Source organism: Nylanderia fulva, unplaced genomic scaffold (assembly GCF_048542155.1).
Source record: "Nylanderia fulva isolate GAGA-0341 unplaced genomic scaffold, ASM4854215v1 Scaffold1, whole genome shotgun sequence".
Lineage (NCBI taxonomy): Eukaryota > Metazoa > Arthropoda > Insecta > Hymenoptera > Formicidae > Nylanderia > Nylanderia fulva.
This window is the reverse complement of record NW_028189192.1, coordinates 9,265,485-9,281,219: the sequence shown is the minus strand read 5'-3', so window position 1 is coordinate 9,281,219 and position 15,735 is coordinate 9,265,485. Positions and strand designations below refer to the sequence as shown.

General features: G+C 42.1%; 1 protein-coding gene across 6 annotated transcripts in view; it reads right to left on the bottom strand.

Annotated features, from left to right (window-relative positions):
* Positions 1-15,735, bottom strand: part of Lar (tyrosine-protein phosphatase Lar) — a 306,701-nt gene that overhangs the window by 114,074 nt on the left and 176,892 nt on the right. For all 6 annotated transcript variants that reach the window (XM_029314443.2, XM_029314434.2, XM_029314440.2 and 3 more), the window contains 2 exons: positions 5,187-5,318; positions 4,000-4,158 (listed from right to left, as the gene is read on the bottom strand). In XM_029314443.2, coding sequence (XP_029170276.1) covers positions 4,000-4,158; positions 5,187-5,318 — 291 coding nt within the window. The remainder of the gene's footprint in view (positions 1-3,999; positions 4,159-5,186; positions 5,319-15,735) is intronic.

Sequence of the window (15,735 nt, the reverse complement as noted above, 5' to 3'; positions counted from 1 at the left end):
TCACGGCAAGTTTCTCACGTAAATCGTGCACATTTTTATTCTATTACTTGTTGGCGCGCAATTACTCTTGCATTAAATTCAAATATTGTTTAATGTTCTTGCTCAGAAACAGCGAGTCTAGATACTTTCCTTCTTGACAAAGTCAATAACGAGATCTGTATCGAGAAAAACGAATATGATCGAATAGCAATATAATTTTATATCCTGAATTAATCAAATTAAGTATCTCGTCCTCCTTCAAAGAAAAGAAAAAGCTCTTTTGGGAAAATGATAAAATCTGAAAATATTATGTCCATTAAAAGTTTTCTTTTTACATATTACGCTTGTGTCAATAATTATAGTTCTTGAAATCTAACATTTTTTTATCGTGATATTTGCAAGATACTATTTCGTCGTTGAAAGTACATTTTTATGATTTCGATAAGATTGACAAACAATTCGTAATGCTGGTGCGATCCCGGATTACGATAGATGGTAGATACTCGGAATAAAACCGCAATAATAACAACAAGCCAGTACGATGTTTCCAGCCACGTATCTCGAAATGGTTTTCAGATTTTTGCCGTAAGAAAGAATGGCGGTATCTACAAGATGGAGGAAAAAGAGGAACGAAATTCTCATGAAAATTCTACTACGGCAATGCGGGTGTTTCCCGTAATGTCTGTTGATCCTTACATTATATCCGATGTTCCTCGCGCATCAACATCGCATTCGCACACCTCCCTCTCTTACTGTGGTTTTACAAGCGTTCGATTTATCCGATACTAGCACGAGATGCGATGCAATTATCGAATATATGTTATTACTGTATGGAACAACTTTACCGAAATATATATTTGAGCCAGAGATATTTTGATAAGCGTGCAAATTTTATTTTAATGAAAATAACGATATTGCGCGATAGCGCATAATTATCGTTTTTAATGCGGCATTATCTAATAATAAACATCGCAAAAGAATGCGATGTATTGTATTTTTCAAGTACGACAAATGAAACAAATAAACTATGTGGGTGGCTCGGTCAATATTTTCATTTATTTGACTAATCGTTTGTGCGTTTTTGTTTTCTGTATATGCGCGCGTATCATATAACCGCGCGTCATTATATCATTACATGCCTCGGCTAACAATTAATCGCATTATCCGAATGAGGCTTTACCGCGAGCTTGCAGGTATTTATCGTATCAATGGATTGGATAACGAAGTTTGCGTGGTATACGTACAGCAGGGGGTCGATATGGCTGACATGAGCTTACGTGTGGTGATAAATAGGGTAGCATATAGACTTCGCGAAAATATCGCTTATCAAGAATATATCGTTTCTTTCAAACAATTTTCGTAATTAAAAAACTTGCCTTAAAATATTGGATAATCGCTTTTAAAAGTTTTTTATGCGAGATGTAAAAAATAGTTTCCGCGAGTAAAAAAAAAAAAAAAAAAAAAGAAAGAACCGTGCTTCAACAATTTTACGACACAAGCGGAGACACATTAGAAGAATGTACAGATATAAAAGCACACGCGTACGTTGCCGAGGACGTCAGCGATTAGCGAACTTTCAACGAGAAAATACGTGTTTAGCTTCCATGGTTCGCGATTTAGCGTGCAATTAGCAAACGCGATCGCCTCTTTTCATGGCGCACAACTTCAATGCGGCATTTTAATTTGAGAATACACAGGGGGGAATTAATTGTGTCTTTTGTCAAGAGGATTTTTTCTTTAAAAAAAACCTCGTCCGGTAGGCCGTCCAGTAAGGGCTCGTTGAATTAATTCTCAGTGTTAAGCGGAAGCGGACGAGCAAATGATGCCGCGCGCGGTCGACGCGGAATGCATTTTGTTTTGCAAGAGATGCCTCGCTAAAATTATTTTCATTCATCAGAGAAAGCTCGCTCGCTCTCTCTATCGACCGATGCGACGCGCGCATTAATGATCCGCAAATAAAATAGAGACGCAAATAAAACGGCACGGGGCGAAAACTGACGATCAATTTGACGAATGCTGATTTCACGGTGGCCCGCGCGCACGCGCGCGTATATTATTGCGCCCATGGGAACACGCTCATCTGCCCGGAATCAACTTTATAACAAATAAATTGAAATCATGGCGCAGGTTTCAGAGAATCAAGTGAATATCCGTGATTTATGAGAAACTGTCGGATGCGAGAGCAGCATTGACAGGAAATGCACGACAATCGAGGTAAAAAAAAAAAAAAACAAAAAGCTCGGCGCGCATATTGGATCACCCGGCTCATCGATGAATGGAAGCAAGACGGAATAAAGAAAGCTCGGGAAAACGCTACAAAAGGAAGCGCAAATGTAGTCCAATGCTTATCTCTTTTCTTCTCCGTTGCGAAAAGTGCGAGCAAAAATATTCGCGGAGTGAAATTAGAGTCGAAAATCTGACCACAAGCCAGTTAAAGCGTTTCGCAAAAGCTTAACGGATTCTCTTCTGAGAAAGGGGTAAACGGTTTAGCGGTACCATGTTTTTTTCTCTTTCTATTACGTCTCTGCCATCTAGTCACTGAACTGGACAGCATTAAAGTTGCTCGTTCTTCCGTATAAATATCGCATAACTACGAAAGCAGCGAGAGAAGGATTCGGCAAAGTTTCTGTTTAATTTCAAAAAGATTCACTTTGCTATCTATTAATGTGACTAGGCGGAATCAAGCAAAGTGCTACAATATGCATTTTACTTTTCAATCATTTATAAATTACTCTAATACGTGGGCGAAAAATTTCAAGATATTTTTTTTTAATTAGCAGTGATTAAGGAGCGATGTGCGTCGCAACCTATGAGATTGCCGATTTTAAGGATATAAATTACAAATGAATAATGCATAGCCGTCCACGTCAGCATCAGACTCAACATACGTTTAAGCGAGGTTTAAATCACTAAACAGTTTCGAAGCCGGGCGATACAGTCAAACTACACGGGATAGGAAGCTTAAAGCTTCGAACATTACCAAACGGTGGCAGCTGTCCCGGAAGCTTCCTTTAAATATTAAACAACGCAGCGCGACGTCCCCGATAGCGCTAATAGTTATTACGCGGTATCGCCCGGGAAAACTGTTCCCAAGGCAAGTGACTTTGTTATAAAACACAAAACCGTGTGCTCTCTCGGTACCACCCTGCTACCAGCCACGGTCTACCAGAAGGATAAAACTAGAACTTTTCGCCATACCCGTATAACGTAGTCCTTTTGAGAGCACGAGCTTGCCGACGAAAATTATGCTGGGGCATGTAGTTTCGAAATAAGAGTCCCTCCCTCTTCCTTCTTTCATGCAGTGCCATCGTAAAAGCAAAAATTTTACACGACAGAGATGAGTGATGCATCTCTCCGCGGTTTCCGCGACACGAAATTCGTTACGTTTTATCTATGTATTTCTGTCTGAGAAATCCTTATTGCCGTATGCTTTCACGCTTGCGCAAGATTCTATTATCTTACTTCAGCTTACAGCGTAATTGCAATTAATAATAGCGTCTTATAATATATTCTTCAATGTGATACTTATACTTTGCAAACTTTCGCGACATGTCGCATATTACGAAACTTTTTAAAACTTTTGAATAAACCAATATACGCAATCGCAAATTTTTTAAGGAAATAAGATAGATTTGTGTTTTATATATTCTTGAAAAATAGATATATATTGCGCGTGTGATATTGCAGAGAGAATGGCGGAGAGATTGAATTTATGATTGATTTTAAAAATAAAATACTATAAAAAAAAAAAGTTTAAATCTGATATTATTTGTTATTTAATCGAGAAACGGAAGACAAATAATAATCAGATAAATGAGTTTCGAAGACAACAAGATTAACGATCTTTTTTACTTATCTTTTTACCGATTTGAATATAGTACCTATAATTGAACGAAAGCGTCGATTTATATAAAAGACATTTTCGTTTTCGGGAATGTACTTTTTTCCTCGCTGCATAATGGAGTTGGCTCGCTTATCAACTAGACGCAGATATCGATAGTAACGGAAACTCTCACTTACCTTCGTAACCGGTGAGCGTAGCCTCGGTCGAAACAGCGTCGCCGACTCCGTTCTCAGCTAGGCACTCGTAGACGGTATTATCGCGCCCGGGCTTGACAGGTTCGATCCGCAGTAAAGCACCATTTTCATACTGGTGCACCACGTAGCGAGACTGGGATTCTGCCGACATAAGACGGAAGATTGAGGCGGACGTCTTTTTACACCCCGTGAAAAGGAATACTCCCCCGTCACAAAAGGCGAGAGAAAAATACCGGGGGCACACGCGAAAATGATCGGTGGCGGCAACCAACGATTCACACGGCCGCGGTATATATAAGATCGAAAATTGCGCCGTTGCGGAATCTAATAAAAGGGGGCATCTATATATGTATGTGTGTCCTCTCTCGTATCCAATTCCGCGGCCCGAGAAATATTGAATGGGAATTGGATCGCGCGTCTGTATAAATTTCGTGTGGGGTGGCCTGCCCCTGTTATCGTCTCTCTTCTCCCCGTCCGCTCGCGTTCAACCGCGCGAATTGTCCGTCCAAAATGTTACAAGCGGTCGCCGGCTATTATCATGTTGAATATTCCTCGTCCGGATTAGTGAGTCGTTCACCGAACCGCTCGGATACATATATTCAGCGGATCAGTCTTCTAATTGTAAACGTTGCGTGGGAAACCATTCTTGAGGAATCATTGTCACGATAATTCGAGCGGCCGAGATATTTGATTCAATCGAGATTAAACAAAATTAAAGAGAGAATCAAAGTTAAAATTAAAGAAAATTTAATGTCAAGTGACACGTGCACTTTAGCGAAATTCATTCAAGGGACCTCGATTGGCTACCGTTACTGGTTAGCGCAAAAATCTCACCGGTTGGACAAAAAGCACACCGCAGATAAGCGAGACGCGCAATAAACGGAAAATGCACTTTGCAGCAGAATGCAGCGCGCGGGACGATAAAACGGAATGGACGAGAAAGCGAATCCCGGTTAGAGAAGTTTTTAATTTCGATAGAATTTTTGTCCGCGTTCATTTTCACCGCAACGACCCATATCCCCCGAAGACGCGCGGGTTATACGAAGCGCCAAAAAGCGCACCCTTGGGCACTTTCAACGAACGGGCGGTGACGATTTCAAGCGGACGATGCAAACCGTGAGATGGGGCAAGAAAGGGAGGATTTCTCGCGAAAGAGCACACGAACTTACGTGAAATTCTCTTGCCGTTCTTTCGCCAGTGTATCTGCGGCGGAGGTGCTCCTTCCGCAGTGCAGTAGAAACTCGCTATCCCGCCTGCCTTCACCTGCTGTGACTGCGGCTTCACCAGGATTGTCGGTGGACCTGCGAACAAAAGATCATACGGGATTCTTTGATTAGACTCGGCTCGCACAATACAATTGTCGTTGATCTCTATATCATACGGTCTATATCGCGGCGAAACTGCTTTTTTTAAGGCTCGGTTCGTCACGTATTTTTTCTGACAAAAATATAACTTCTTTTTCCCGTCAATTGGAGAATTCGATATGAAAAAGGCTGCGATTTGTTAATTCGCAATTTACTTTCTTTTCTTTTGCAAAATAAGGTATATGTCAAATATTTTTCATAAATAGTCATTAATTATAATTCTTCTCTCACGCTAAATGTCTATATTATATAGGTACAGTTCATTTTGAAAAATCTTTTCCTTTCGCAGCCTCTTTTATGTGAAATCTTCAATTTTACTTGGCGCGCATAATAAAGACTTTATTAAATTTATGTGTAGTAAAGATATTTATTCCAAGAACACAGCAGAGTAAAATTATATAAAATATTAATATTTATTTTGGAAAATTGACAAACTGGAATTGTACCGAAGTAAAAATTTTATCATTTATTTGCAGTGAAAAACCATGTAATCTTTTAATAAAGAATCGCAAAGCAGCAGAAAAGTCATATAAAGCGTTCGTTCGTGAAAATTATGCGTCTTAACGTTTCTCGTATTAAAATTTAAAGTAAAAAGTTCACAGTTACGCTCGCTTGCTCGACCGGCATGGAAAACGTTAATTTGCAAAGGAAAAGTGCAGCCCTCGGTTACGCAGACATTTTCTTTCCAGGTCGGGGTTCTGCTAAGGTACTTAGTCCACTTTTCGCAATTCGGATCATTAGTCTACTTTCCATCATTTAAAATGGCTTTCGTAGATTTTAGGTGAAATGTAAAAAGGGATGACGGATTGCGCGCGTCGAGAGCTTTATGCGATAGACAGAAAAAAATCTTGATAGGCAAAAAAATGATCAGAACCATCTTGACTATCATCGCGTCGAGAAGAGCGGAATATCCCGGGGATTTTCGTGCATTTCTCTCGTAAAAGGATCGAAACGCCGGGAATAATGTTGCCGATAATTGTATCGGATTCCTGGAGCGGGGCGTTTGCAGCCCTCTACGAATTAACGTTAAAAATCCGATCTGATTGCACTCGCGAAATTTATACTCGTCGGGTAGCGACGTATATATCTCTCGTCATCGATCGCAGGACGCGCGGCGGCCGCACGAATACACTGGGCCAGAAGTCGGTGACCGAAATTAGTGGATTTAGTGCAGCGGGAAGTCCAAATTGCCTCTGCTGCTACGCTTTTAACCCCGGGAATAAAGAGACGGCCGGTGCAAGATGGATGAATGTGACGCGCTCCTTTGTCAGCCGCGCGCTTCGCTCTGATGTCGCGCGTCCTCCTGAGAGAAAGGGAGAGAGAGAATCGTCCCGGGAAAGGGACGGGCGCTTAGAGTTGCGCTATCTGGAGCGGGACTACCGTCAGTGACTACTAAATTGGTCTCTGGAACTTTGCGATCGCGTCGCAACTCCACGACAGGTAGAAATCGATACGTCATTTATGAACATTTTTTCTCGCGAGAGTTGTAAGAGTCGAAATAAAAATAAACGGAGCAGTCTTATCTTTTCATAGTCGAACATTGGCCGAACGTCGTTGGTTCTCTTAATTGTTTTCGATGCGCCGAAACGATTTCATCGCGGGGCTAGACTAATGGATAATAATAAAATGTGATTTTCCAGCCGACGGAATGCTGAAAGAATGTTTATCTCGGCGCTGTCGGGGGCTAATGCAGGCGTTTATACGATCGTTTCACGACCGAAAAATACCTGTCCGGCGAACGTTTACGGGTGTCCCGGTACGCGATAAACTCGACTTCTACTACTTGCTACGGCGCGGCATCTCCTCTTTCTAGGTCATTAGACATACTTTTACGATGTCGGAGCGCATCGCACGCAGTAAAAAACTTTTTAATCCGAAGCGCAACCGCCCCGAGAGTGTTTGCGGAACTTCGCGGCTCGCGCGACATTTTTATTGCAGGGTTTTTAGAACGGTCACTATCCTATCATAAAATGTCGTATTATCACAAGTGGTAGGTTTTTTTTTATCGCCCATTAAAGGAAGAATGTATTGAAAAATAATAACGATTTATTGTGGTAAACGCGCTGATGCGCAACATCCCGCAATATGCAGCAAGTATTTTTAAAATGTCTTTGATCTGTGTGCGGCTTTCACTTTCAAATTTTCAGAGAACTAACTGCATTATTTCTGGGAACATTTATACAAAGTTTTAAATTCTAAAACTATAGTTCTCCGATCTCTCTCTCTCTCTCTCTCTCTCTCTCTACAATTTTCAGAACTTATAGATCTTAGAACTTGTACATATAATTATAAGAATAAGTGTAATATAATTTCATGCAAATAGGAAAAGATAAGATCGCGGAAAGAATAGGTGATCATAAATTATATTATATAAATTTGATCAACGGCGAAGTAATTTTCCAAGGTAAGTAACACAAGCTGATTTTATAAAGGCAGGCTTTCTTTCGCGAAAGAAATGAAGACAAGATATATGTAGCTAAGAAATGAGCGATAGTTTTCGCGATGTAAAATTAAATTTGCGGAAAAGAGACTCGACGATGCTGCCAGTTGACAGATACAGACTACTCTAATTCTGCAAATGCAGTTTGGATGCCGCTTCGCACAAACATATTGCGCATTTATGTGCGCGCAATTTAAGCTAAATATTATTCCGCCAACGCTCACGAGCGCGAAACGCAGGTAATTTTTGATCGAATTGCTCATTCGGAATTACTCTTATATACGAATGTGCATTGTACCCGCCGTGCGCAATTGTCGTTCTACCGGAATTGCTCGTAACAGGTCCATTAGTTGACCACGGTCGTTCTGTGCGTACACATAGAATACATATAGTACATATACGCATAACGAGACCGCGACTCTTACTGTTTTCGCCATATATCCGTGCTTTTTGTATAATTTGCCGCGATTTTATCTCGTGAACTTGCGATATTAATTTTCACGCAAATATGTTTATCTTTGCATATTGCAGTAGATAACGTAATCGTTGTCACAATTGAAAAGACCCCGATAAATATAAACGGAATTATATAGTTCGCGAGTCAAAAAATTACGTTAATTTCACAGTTTTCGCGTTTTTAGCTTTATGAAATATAACTACGTTTAAAAATCATTTGTCATAATTGAAATCTCGGATATTGATACTTATATTACGAAAATTTTAACCATGTATAGTTAAATCAAGTAAAAATGCACAATGCGTGGAATTACGGAATGTCGTTTTCGAGTCTCCGGAACTTCTGCTTTATACGGAAGAGCGATGCCAGATAAATTCCGACGCGGTCCCCGAATCAATTTCCCAACTGCAGCAGTTTTCGATCTTCCGTTGCTAAAAGTGACCGTTTGCTCGATTCCATTAAAAGTCGATGAACGGGGAAACACAGAGAGAGAGAGAGAGAGAGAGAAAGAGATCTCGTTCGCGAAGAAAGACCGTCCCTACTATTGCGAGAGTATACATTTCCCCATCCTCTCGATCCTAGTCAGCAATTCAAAACGTGATACAAGTAAAGCCCGCGCGAGAGGCATAACAATGCCAATAAGCAATTTGCTCAATTTAATTGTTCGCGTAATTTATACCGCCGCAGCCATTTCGCTTCGTTTTTCGGGATCGCAGTTATTACAATTATTAGCTACCGCGGAATAATAATTCTGAAATCTGATAATGATATTTGAATCATCTTTCCACACACACTCTCTACGGTCTAAGTAAAAAATAAATTATATACATACGATTCGATACAAAGTGTCTCTACGTGCGCAATAGTTATAATTATTAATGCCAAACTAATTTCTGTTTAATTTGAATAGATCGAAATTAAGCTGGCGGACGCGCGCGTACATTCATTGGCCGCAGTTATATCTAGCACAGAGAGAGGGCTATTAACCTATTATATTCCGATAATTGATTTATCATACGTGACTGTTAGCTGAAAATATATATCTCGGGAATACAACGAGACATAATCTTTATGAATTTCGAACCAATTGTGGCGAAGAATTAACTCCGCAATATATTTTTGATATAATTGGAACGCGTGCTTCGAAAATGTGGTACAAATATTTGAAGACTGAAAATTTGTTTCAGCCGTCGACATTTATCTATTCAAAATTGTTTCACATTTCCAATTTATTTATTTCCCGCGAGTAAATCATTCACGACGAGACGATAAAGAAGAAAGAAATGGGAAGAAAAAACGCGATGAAAGCCGATGAATGTGATTTCGACGGAAACGATAAAAGAAAAGCACGCGAGAGAAGGGGATGCGTTGTTGTCAAGGCGGGAGTAATAGCACGGTTTGAAAAATATTGAAAAAGCTTACACGTGCCCAGCCACTCTCCATCCTTTTTCTGAGAGACTCGCGCGGCTGGGTTACACGCGAGGAGAGAGTGTACACAAAGATTAAACGCCGGTGAAAATTAGATTGCGAAAAGCGAGGCATGCCGCTGTTGCATCTCGCGAAATGAATGTTGGACCACTTTTAGAGAGAGAACATTCCGGGAGGGGAGATGCGCTTTAGCGGGAATGAAAATAGTAGCATAGACTTTTTCTAGAGAGGGCGATTCTTGCATATCCTCGTAAAGTTATCCGTGTGAAATTTCGTGTGGAGAAATGTGTTTCTCTCTCGTCGCGCAATAAACTTATTCCGCATACTAAAATTCAGCGTAATCGAGGATATAGATATGATCGAGCTCGTGTGAAATATGTTTTGTAATATCTATCCGCTGAATATCTAGGTCGCACGCGCGCTCGCGCGGTTTATTCGACATTCGACACGAATCTTATTGGATACAGAGCACACTCGAGTAATCGGCAAGACTTGGCGCGAATCGATCGCGATCGCTTATAAAAATGCGCGAGGGCAATATCTCATACTTAAAGTTTATAGCTATTCGGCACGGGGCTCAGATAACTTGGAGAAAAAGTTTCGCTCCCGGTGTGTCGGCATTACATTTTATAGCCCGCCACGTCGTAATTGAAAAAGTAGCCGATAACGGAGCAATCTGCATGTGATTTGAATAACATTACGCGTTACTGACTACCGAACGTATTATAAAATCGATTCGAGGCTACCGCGCTCGAGAACGATGCCTCGCGACATCGAAAAAAAAAAAAAAAAAAAATAGAGAGAGAATTCGGCGAGAGTCATCAGTGGTAATTAATTTATTCGTAGAATCTTCGATTGGCAAAGAGCGGTGATGATAGATAGACTGCTCGATGCCGTACTGATAATGCTTCAATGAATTTCGTCACGTGGTAAATCCCCGAATGGCGCGCCCGAGCGAACACAGGCTATATACGTACTATCGTTAATTAATATCAAAATACGGTGTATTAAAGCTGTGATTTTCGAGAGCGAAGGCGAACCAGGCCGCGCGTACGCTGTAGGAATATTAGTGAAAATACGCGGCAATTACATTAACGCGTTTTCCGCGGACCGTCGTGGGCGAGTTTCGGTGGCGGTGAATCGCGAAACGAATACGGGATGCGTTTAAACGGATTCTGATATATATACATCCGCCCAACCCCTAAATAACACGTAAACGCGGCGTGGTGCGGCGTACGCGAGGCTCATTTATGGAAACGAAGCGGCTCGGTAATTACGGATCGGGAGTCATTTCGGGCTCGCCGGTATACTACGACCGAATTCGAAAGAGAACGCGGGGATTCCCGACGGCGCGGCGAGTCGCTCGAAATTTCGTCCGTCCGTGTCGGGTCGATACGCCGTGTGTGCAATTTCCGATGCAGGGTCGTCGCGCCGATGCCATCTCTCTCGCTCCGACCCGCTCTCGGCGTTGATTGTAAACGCGGCCATTTATATATATTGTATATATATAAATGCATGTATAACACATACGCGAGCTCGCATCAACCAACGATAATGTCCGCTGGGTAAAGGGTTCGTATACAAAGGCGAGACGATCGTAGAGAGGGATGTGACGCGTTCGATAGGCAAATACGAGACAGGTTTATCATAAATAATTGCGTCCCAGTCTTATTCGCATTTTGGTATCGAAATCCCAGACTCGCGCTCCGACCATGCGTACCTCGCGTTTGGCCGCACGGCAAATATTAATTTAATTTAAATGGGTTTCCATCCACACACGCGGCGCGCTTCTCTCTGCGTGCTGACGTGTACACATTTCAAACCTGGGGTGCAGAGAGATAGGTAGGTAGGTAGATAGGTCGAGCGCGGCGTAAGGTCGAGTTTGTGTCTCGTTGCTCGAATATGATGTGTTAACAACGGTGAATGGGCTGGGATAAAATAATGAAAATTTTCCGCCGTTCTCGTTGGGGTAATTTTCGAAAATATGTGCGCTCATTTGAGCAAACACCGAACGAGGCAAATGTAATTAAATAGAAATTTATATGAAGCAAAGTGAAAATATTACGTCGATATTTTTCTTACGGTCGACACACACACTTGTTGTTACGTCTGATTTATATTTTTGGATTTCATTATTAATGTCGGTCGAAACTTTACGAGACACGGTTCGCGTTACAGAAAAAAATTAATCGAATGGACGCATTTGAATAGAAAGAGTCAACGAGCAAGGTCTCACGACCGATTAAACAATTCCCGATTGGCACGCCGAATAACGATTGAAAATGGAAACTGTTAATTTGAAAAGGTACAAACATTTTATTTATCTGCGCATGAATCCGCAAGTATGAAATTACCGTAAAACACGAATATACCTAAAATTAATGTGGAACGCGATATTCAAAGTTGGAACAAACTAAAAATATCTCGACCTCGTCCTTATTTCTTATTATACACAATTCGAAGCCAACTCTCGATTGAAATACTCTTTCGTGGCATAAACGGAAATATATCCGCTGGAAATAATTTAGCAAATCTGGTTAAAAAAAGATTGCAAAAAAATCTTTTGCATCGCTTTTGTAGTCGAATCATTTTAATGAAATGAGATATTAGAGAAAATTACACGTCTCTCTTTTCCGTCAGACGCGACAATGCGATCGAAGATTTCAATACACGACGGCGCGCGCTTTTCAAATTGAATCACGGTATTTTTTTGACACGACTGGTACGAGCTAACGAGGGATCGGCCGGCGCTCTCGCGGTTCCACGGCCGACGTCGCACGGTCGGAAAAATTGCAATTTATTCTCCTATGGAATTAAAGCGTCCATTACAGAGGAGCAGGCAACGCTCAGGGGAGTCCGGTGTTACTCTCTCCTATATCCATCGCCGAGCGTCGCCGCGCCGGCACTCTAAAACCCCTTTCCGCCCGACACTTCCGTTCGTTCTTTCCGCCAGCGATAAAGTTACGTTCCTGAAAGAAGCGAAGAACGTAGAGAGAACCGACTCCGTCGACGCCAGGCGCGATTTGTCAACCGGGGATTATCCGTTTTCCGCGTTCCTTTAATGAGATAAACAACGATGGCGGAAAGGCGCGCCAAGCAAGCAGAGAGAGAGGGAAGGGAAGAATAATTTCCACGGCGACACGAGAAGACACGACGGAAGATTCGTTACTCTTCCTTGCGCGCGCCAGGCGCCTTCTTAATTTATTCACTCGCTCCTTTCGCCGGGAAGAAATGAATACGCGAGTCTTGACACGTGCGAAACGTTCCTTCTTACACACAGCGATGTTATCGCCGACGACACGAATCATCGTATTTATTATCGCGTTTCGCATTCTTGTTTGCTTTATCGAATGGAGATTCAAATTCAAAAGGTTTCGAGCCCTATATTCGGATATCGTATAATTACATTTCGTCATCGCTGACCGAACGAAAATCCGACGAATCGCACCGAACGCACATTGAAATCGTGACTTTCAAATTTGAATGTTGGGCAAAAAACGATGTTTGCATCGGAAGTATCGCTTTCGCAAGTTGTCACGAGATGATACGGCAATAGGCGCCCTCGATATACGTATGCAAAGCGAATGCGTTTAACCAACTTCTCGCCGAGAATTTCCATTAGTCAGGGTGGGAGCGCCCTGTAGAGTAGAAACTCACACGGGGGATGATGACGGGCGGCTGACGGAGCGGGTGCGCGAAGGGAGGAGGCGCGATACTAGCTTGTTTTGGAGATGCCAAGCCGTCGAATGATTTCGAATCAACGCGTCTGGTAGCGCGTATAATTCAATTTGAATATGTATACGGGGCCTGCGGCGCGAACGGGCCGCGCGCGTACGTCCGCGTTCCCATCGGCGCTCGCGTAATTCCCGCGTACATATATAACGGGGATATATATATATATATATGTATATGTATATGTATATACACTCTCTCGCGCTCTGCTCTCGCTCGCGTAATATAGATATTACCGTCGAGTTTCACCCGCCGCGTCGCTTCTCTCGCGCGCTCTACGTCTCACGTCGTTTCTTTTTCATTTATACACCGTCTCTCTCTCTCTCTCTCTCTCTTTCGTCGCGCATCTGATGTGTCGGGGGATGGCAAGAGATGCGCGCGTTCGCATCCATCGAGGATGGATCATCGGTTACCGAGCACGTTCGTCGGGATACTTTAATCTTTCTCTCTAGCGCGCGCGATAATACACGCCCGCGCGTCGAAGATACGTCTATAACGCGCCTGGAATTTTTATTTTTTACCCTCTCGCGTCGAGAAGAAGGCTTTCGGGCAACATCGCAAGGGATTTCTTTACGAGCGGAGAAAGAGAGAGAGAGAGAGAGAAAGCGTGTATTTATCGAAGCACTCTGGGACAAGTCCCCTCAAGCGCACGAATTTTAAGAGATACAAATAATCATAATTCGACGAATAATTTAGTATATCGTGTGTGTAGATAGAAATTGTTACTTATGAAAATGTATTTGTGCGAGTGTGTATTGACATGTCATAACAGATAATTAGTGTATCATATGTGTTGTGTGAGTATTATAACAAAAAGTTGAAACTGTTTAAATTGAATATAAAATTTCAGTGATTATATTGAATTTATGATTTTGGATTGAATAAATAATTTTTGCGGGAACGACAGTGAGAGTGAGAGAGAGGGAGCGCAATCCCCATGTGTCGACCGACTATTCACCCTCGTCGTAAGAGCGTCTCCGCGAGATATGTAAGTCTTGGCGGGGTTGGGCGCGAATGTCGACGAACCTGCGCTGAATTTATGCAGATGTATGCCGGCAATATTCTAAATAAGTAGGTAGGTACACTCCCCCTCGTCCTCAACCGCGCCGGATCCGACGTCAGCGAATCCGACCAACCAAACGCCACCTTCGGTCCATTGTAAAATCGCGCTGCTGGCGGTTCTCGTGATAGCGTCTCGCCGTCTTCGGCGCAATTAACGTTTCTTAGCCGCCCTCGCGTTTCTCCGAGTGTCCCGACGACGACGACGACGACGACGACGACGACGACGATGCTTCTTGCGGTATCCGGGGAGAACAATCCAAGTTCCAGCGGGAGAAGCCCCCTCTCGATTCGGCGGACTTGTGAATATTCACGAAATCCCGTCGCGAGCATTCGAGATCGTTCTTGAATTATCCAATCTCGAAATAATACTTTTTTACCACGAATGGAATTGTTTTTCTCTGTTACTTGTATTTGATCGAAACGCGAAACTTGGATTTTGGCATTAAAAATTATTTTATGAGTGACCTGATCTAAGAATAAGAATTTATCGTTATATCATACCGTGTTATAGAACCGTCCGTTTTATAACCAAATTGAAAATAGCTGCGAGTTTTAACATCAATAACGTCAGCACGTAGCTTCTGTACTAGCTTCCGCTCCATATATATACTCGATATAAAATAGCTATTCAATGAATAAATCAATATAGTAAAACAATTCAATTAAAGCTAAAAAAATATATGACGCATTTCTAAATCTTTCCTGTATTAATCCTATATCTCACATTCTTTCGCATGTTACCTTTCAATCATTTTACTATATATATATGTTTATTCGATATGTCATGACCCCATTCGAAAATAAAATGAAATGTTCATCGACTCTTAAAATCTCAATACTCATCTCACTGTGCTATTTACCGAGATAAATTTCTGCATGAAATATAAAATCAATTTTCGTCGCTCTGAAATTTCTCCCATTTCTTTAATCCGCTCTCTCGCTTAGAAACTCATAAACGGTGCACTTAACGGCGTCGAGGGTCGAATAAGACGAAGGGTAATGCTTCGATGAATTTCGGCGGTCGAGTGCTCATCGCTTATCCCGAGTCGAGCGATGAGAGGGCGCAAGGACGACTTTCAATTTACGCAAGAACCACCGGCGTCACGTATGCGCATAGATTAGTAGGTCGCTCTGCGACGTAGATGGTAGACGAAGCGCCCTAATCAGCACTTGGCGTTTTAACGCGGTTAATTGCGCTTCAATTAGCCCGGATGGGGAGAAGGAGGAAGTCGTGC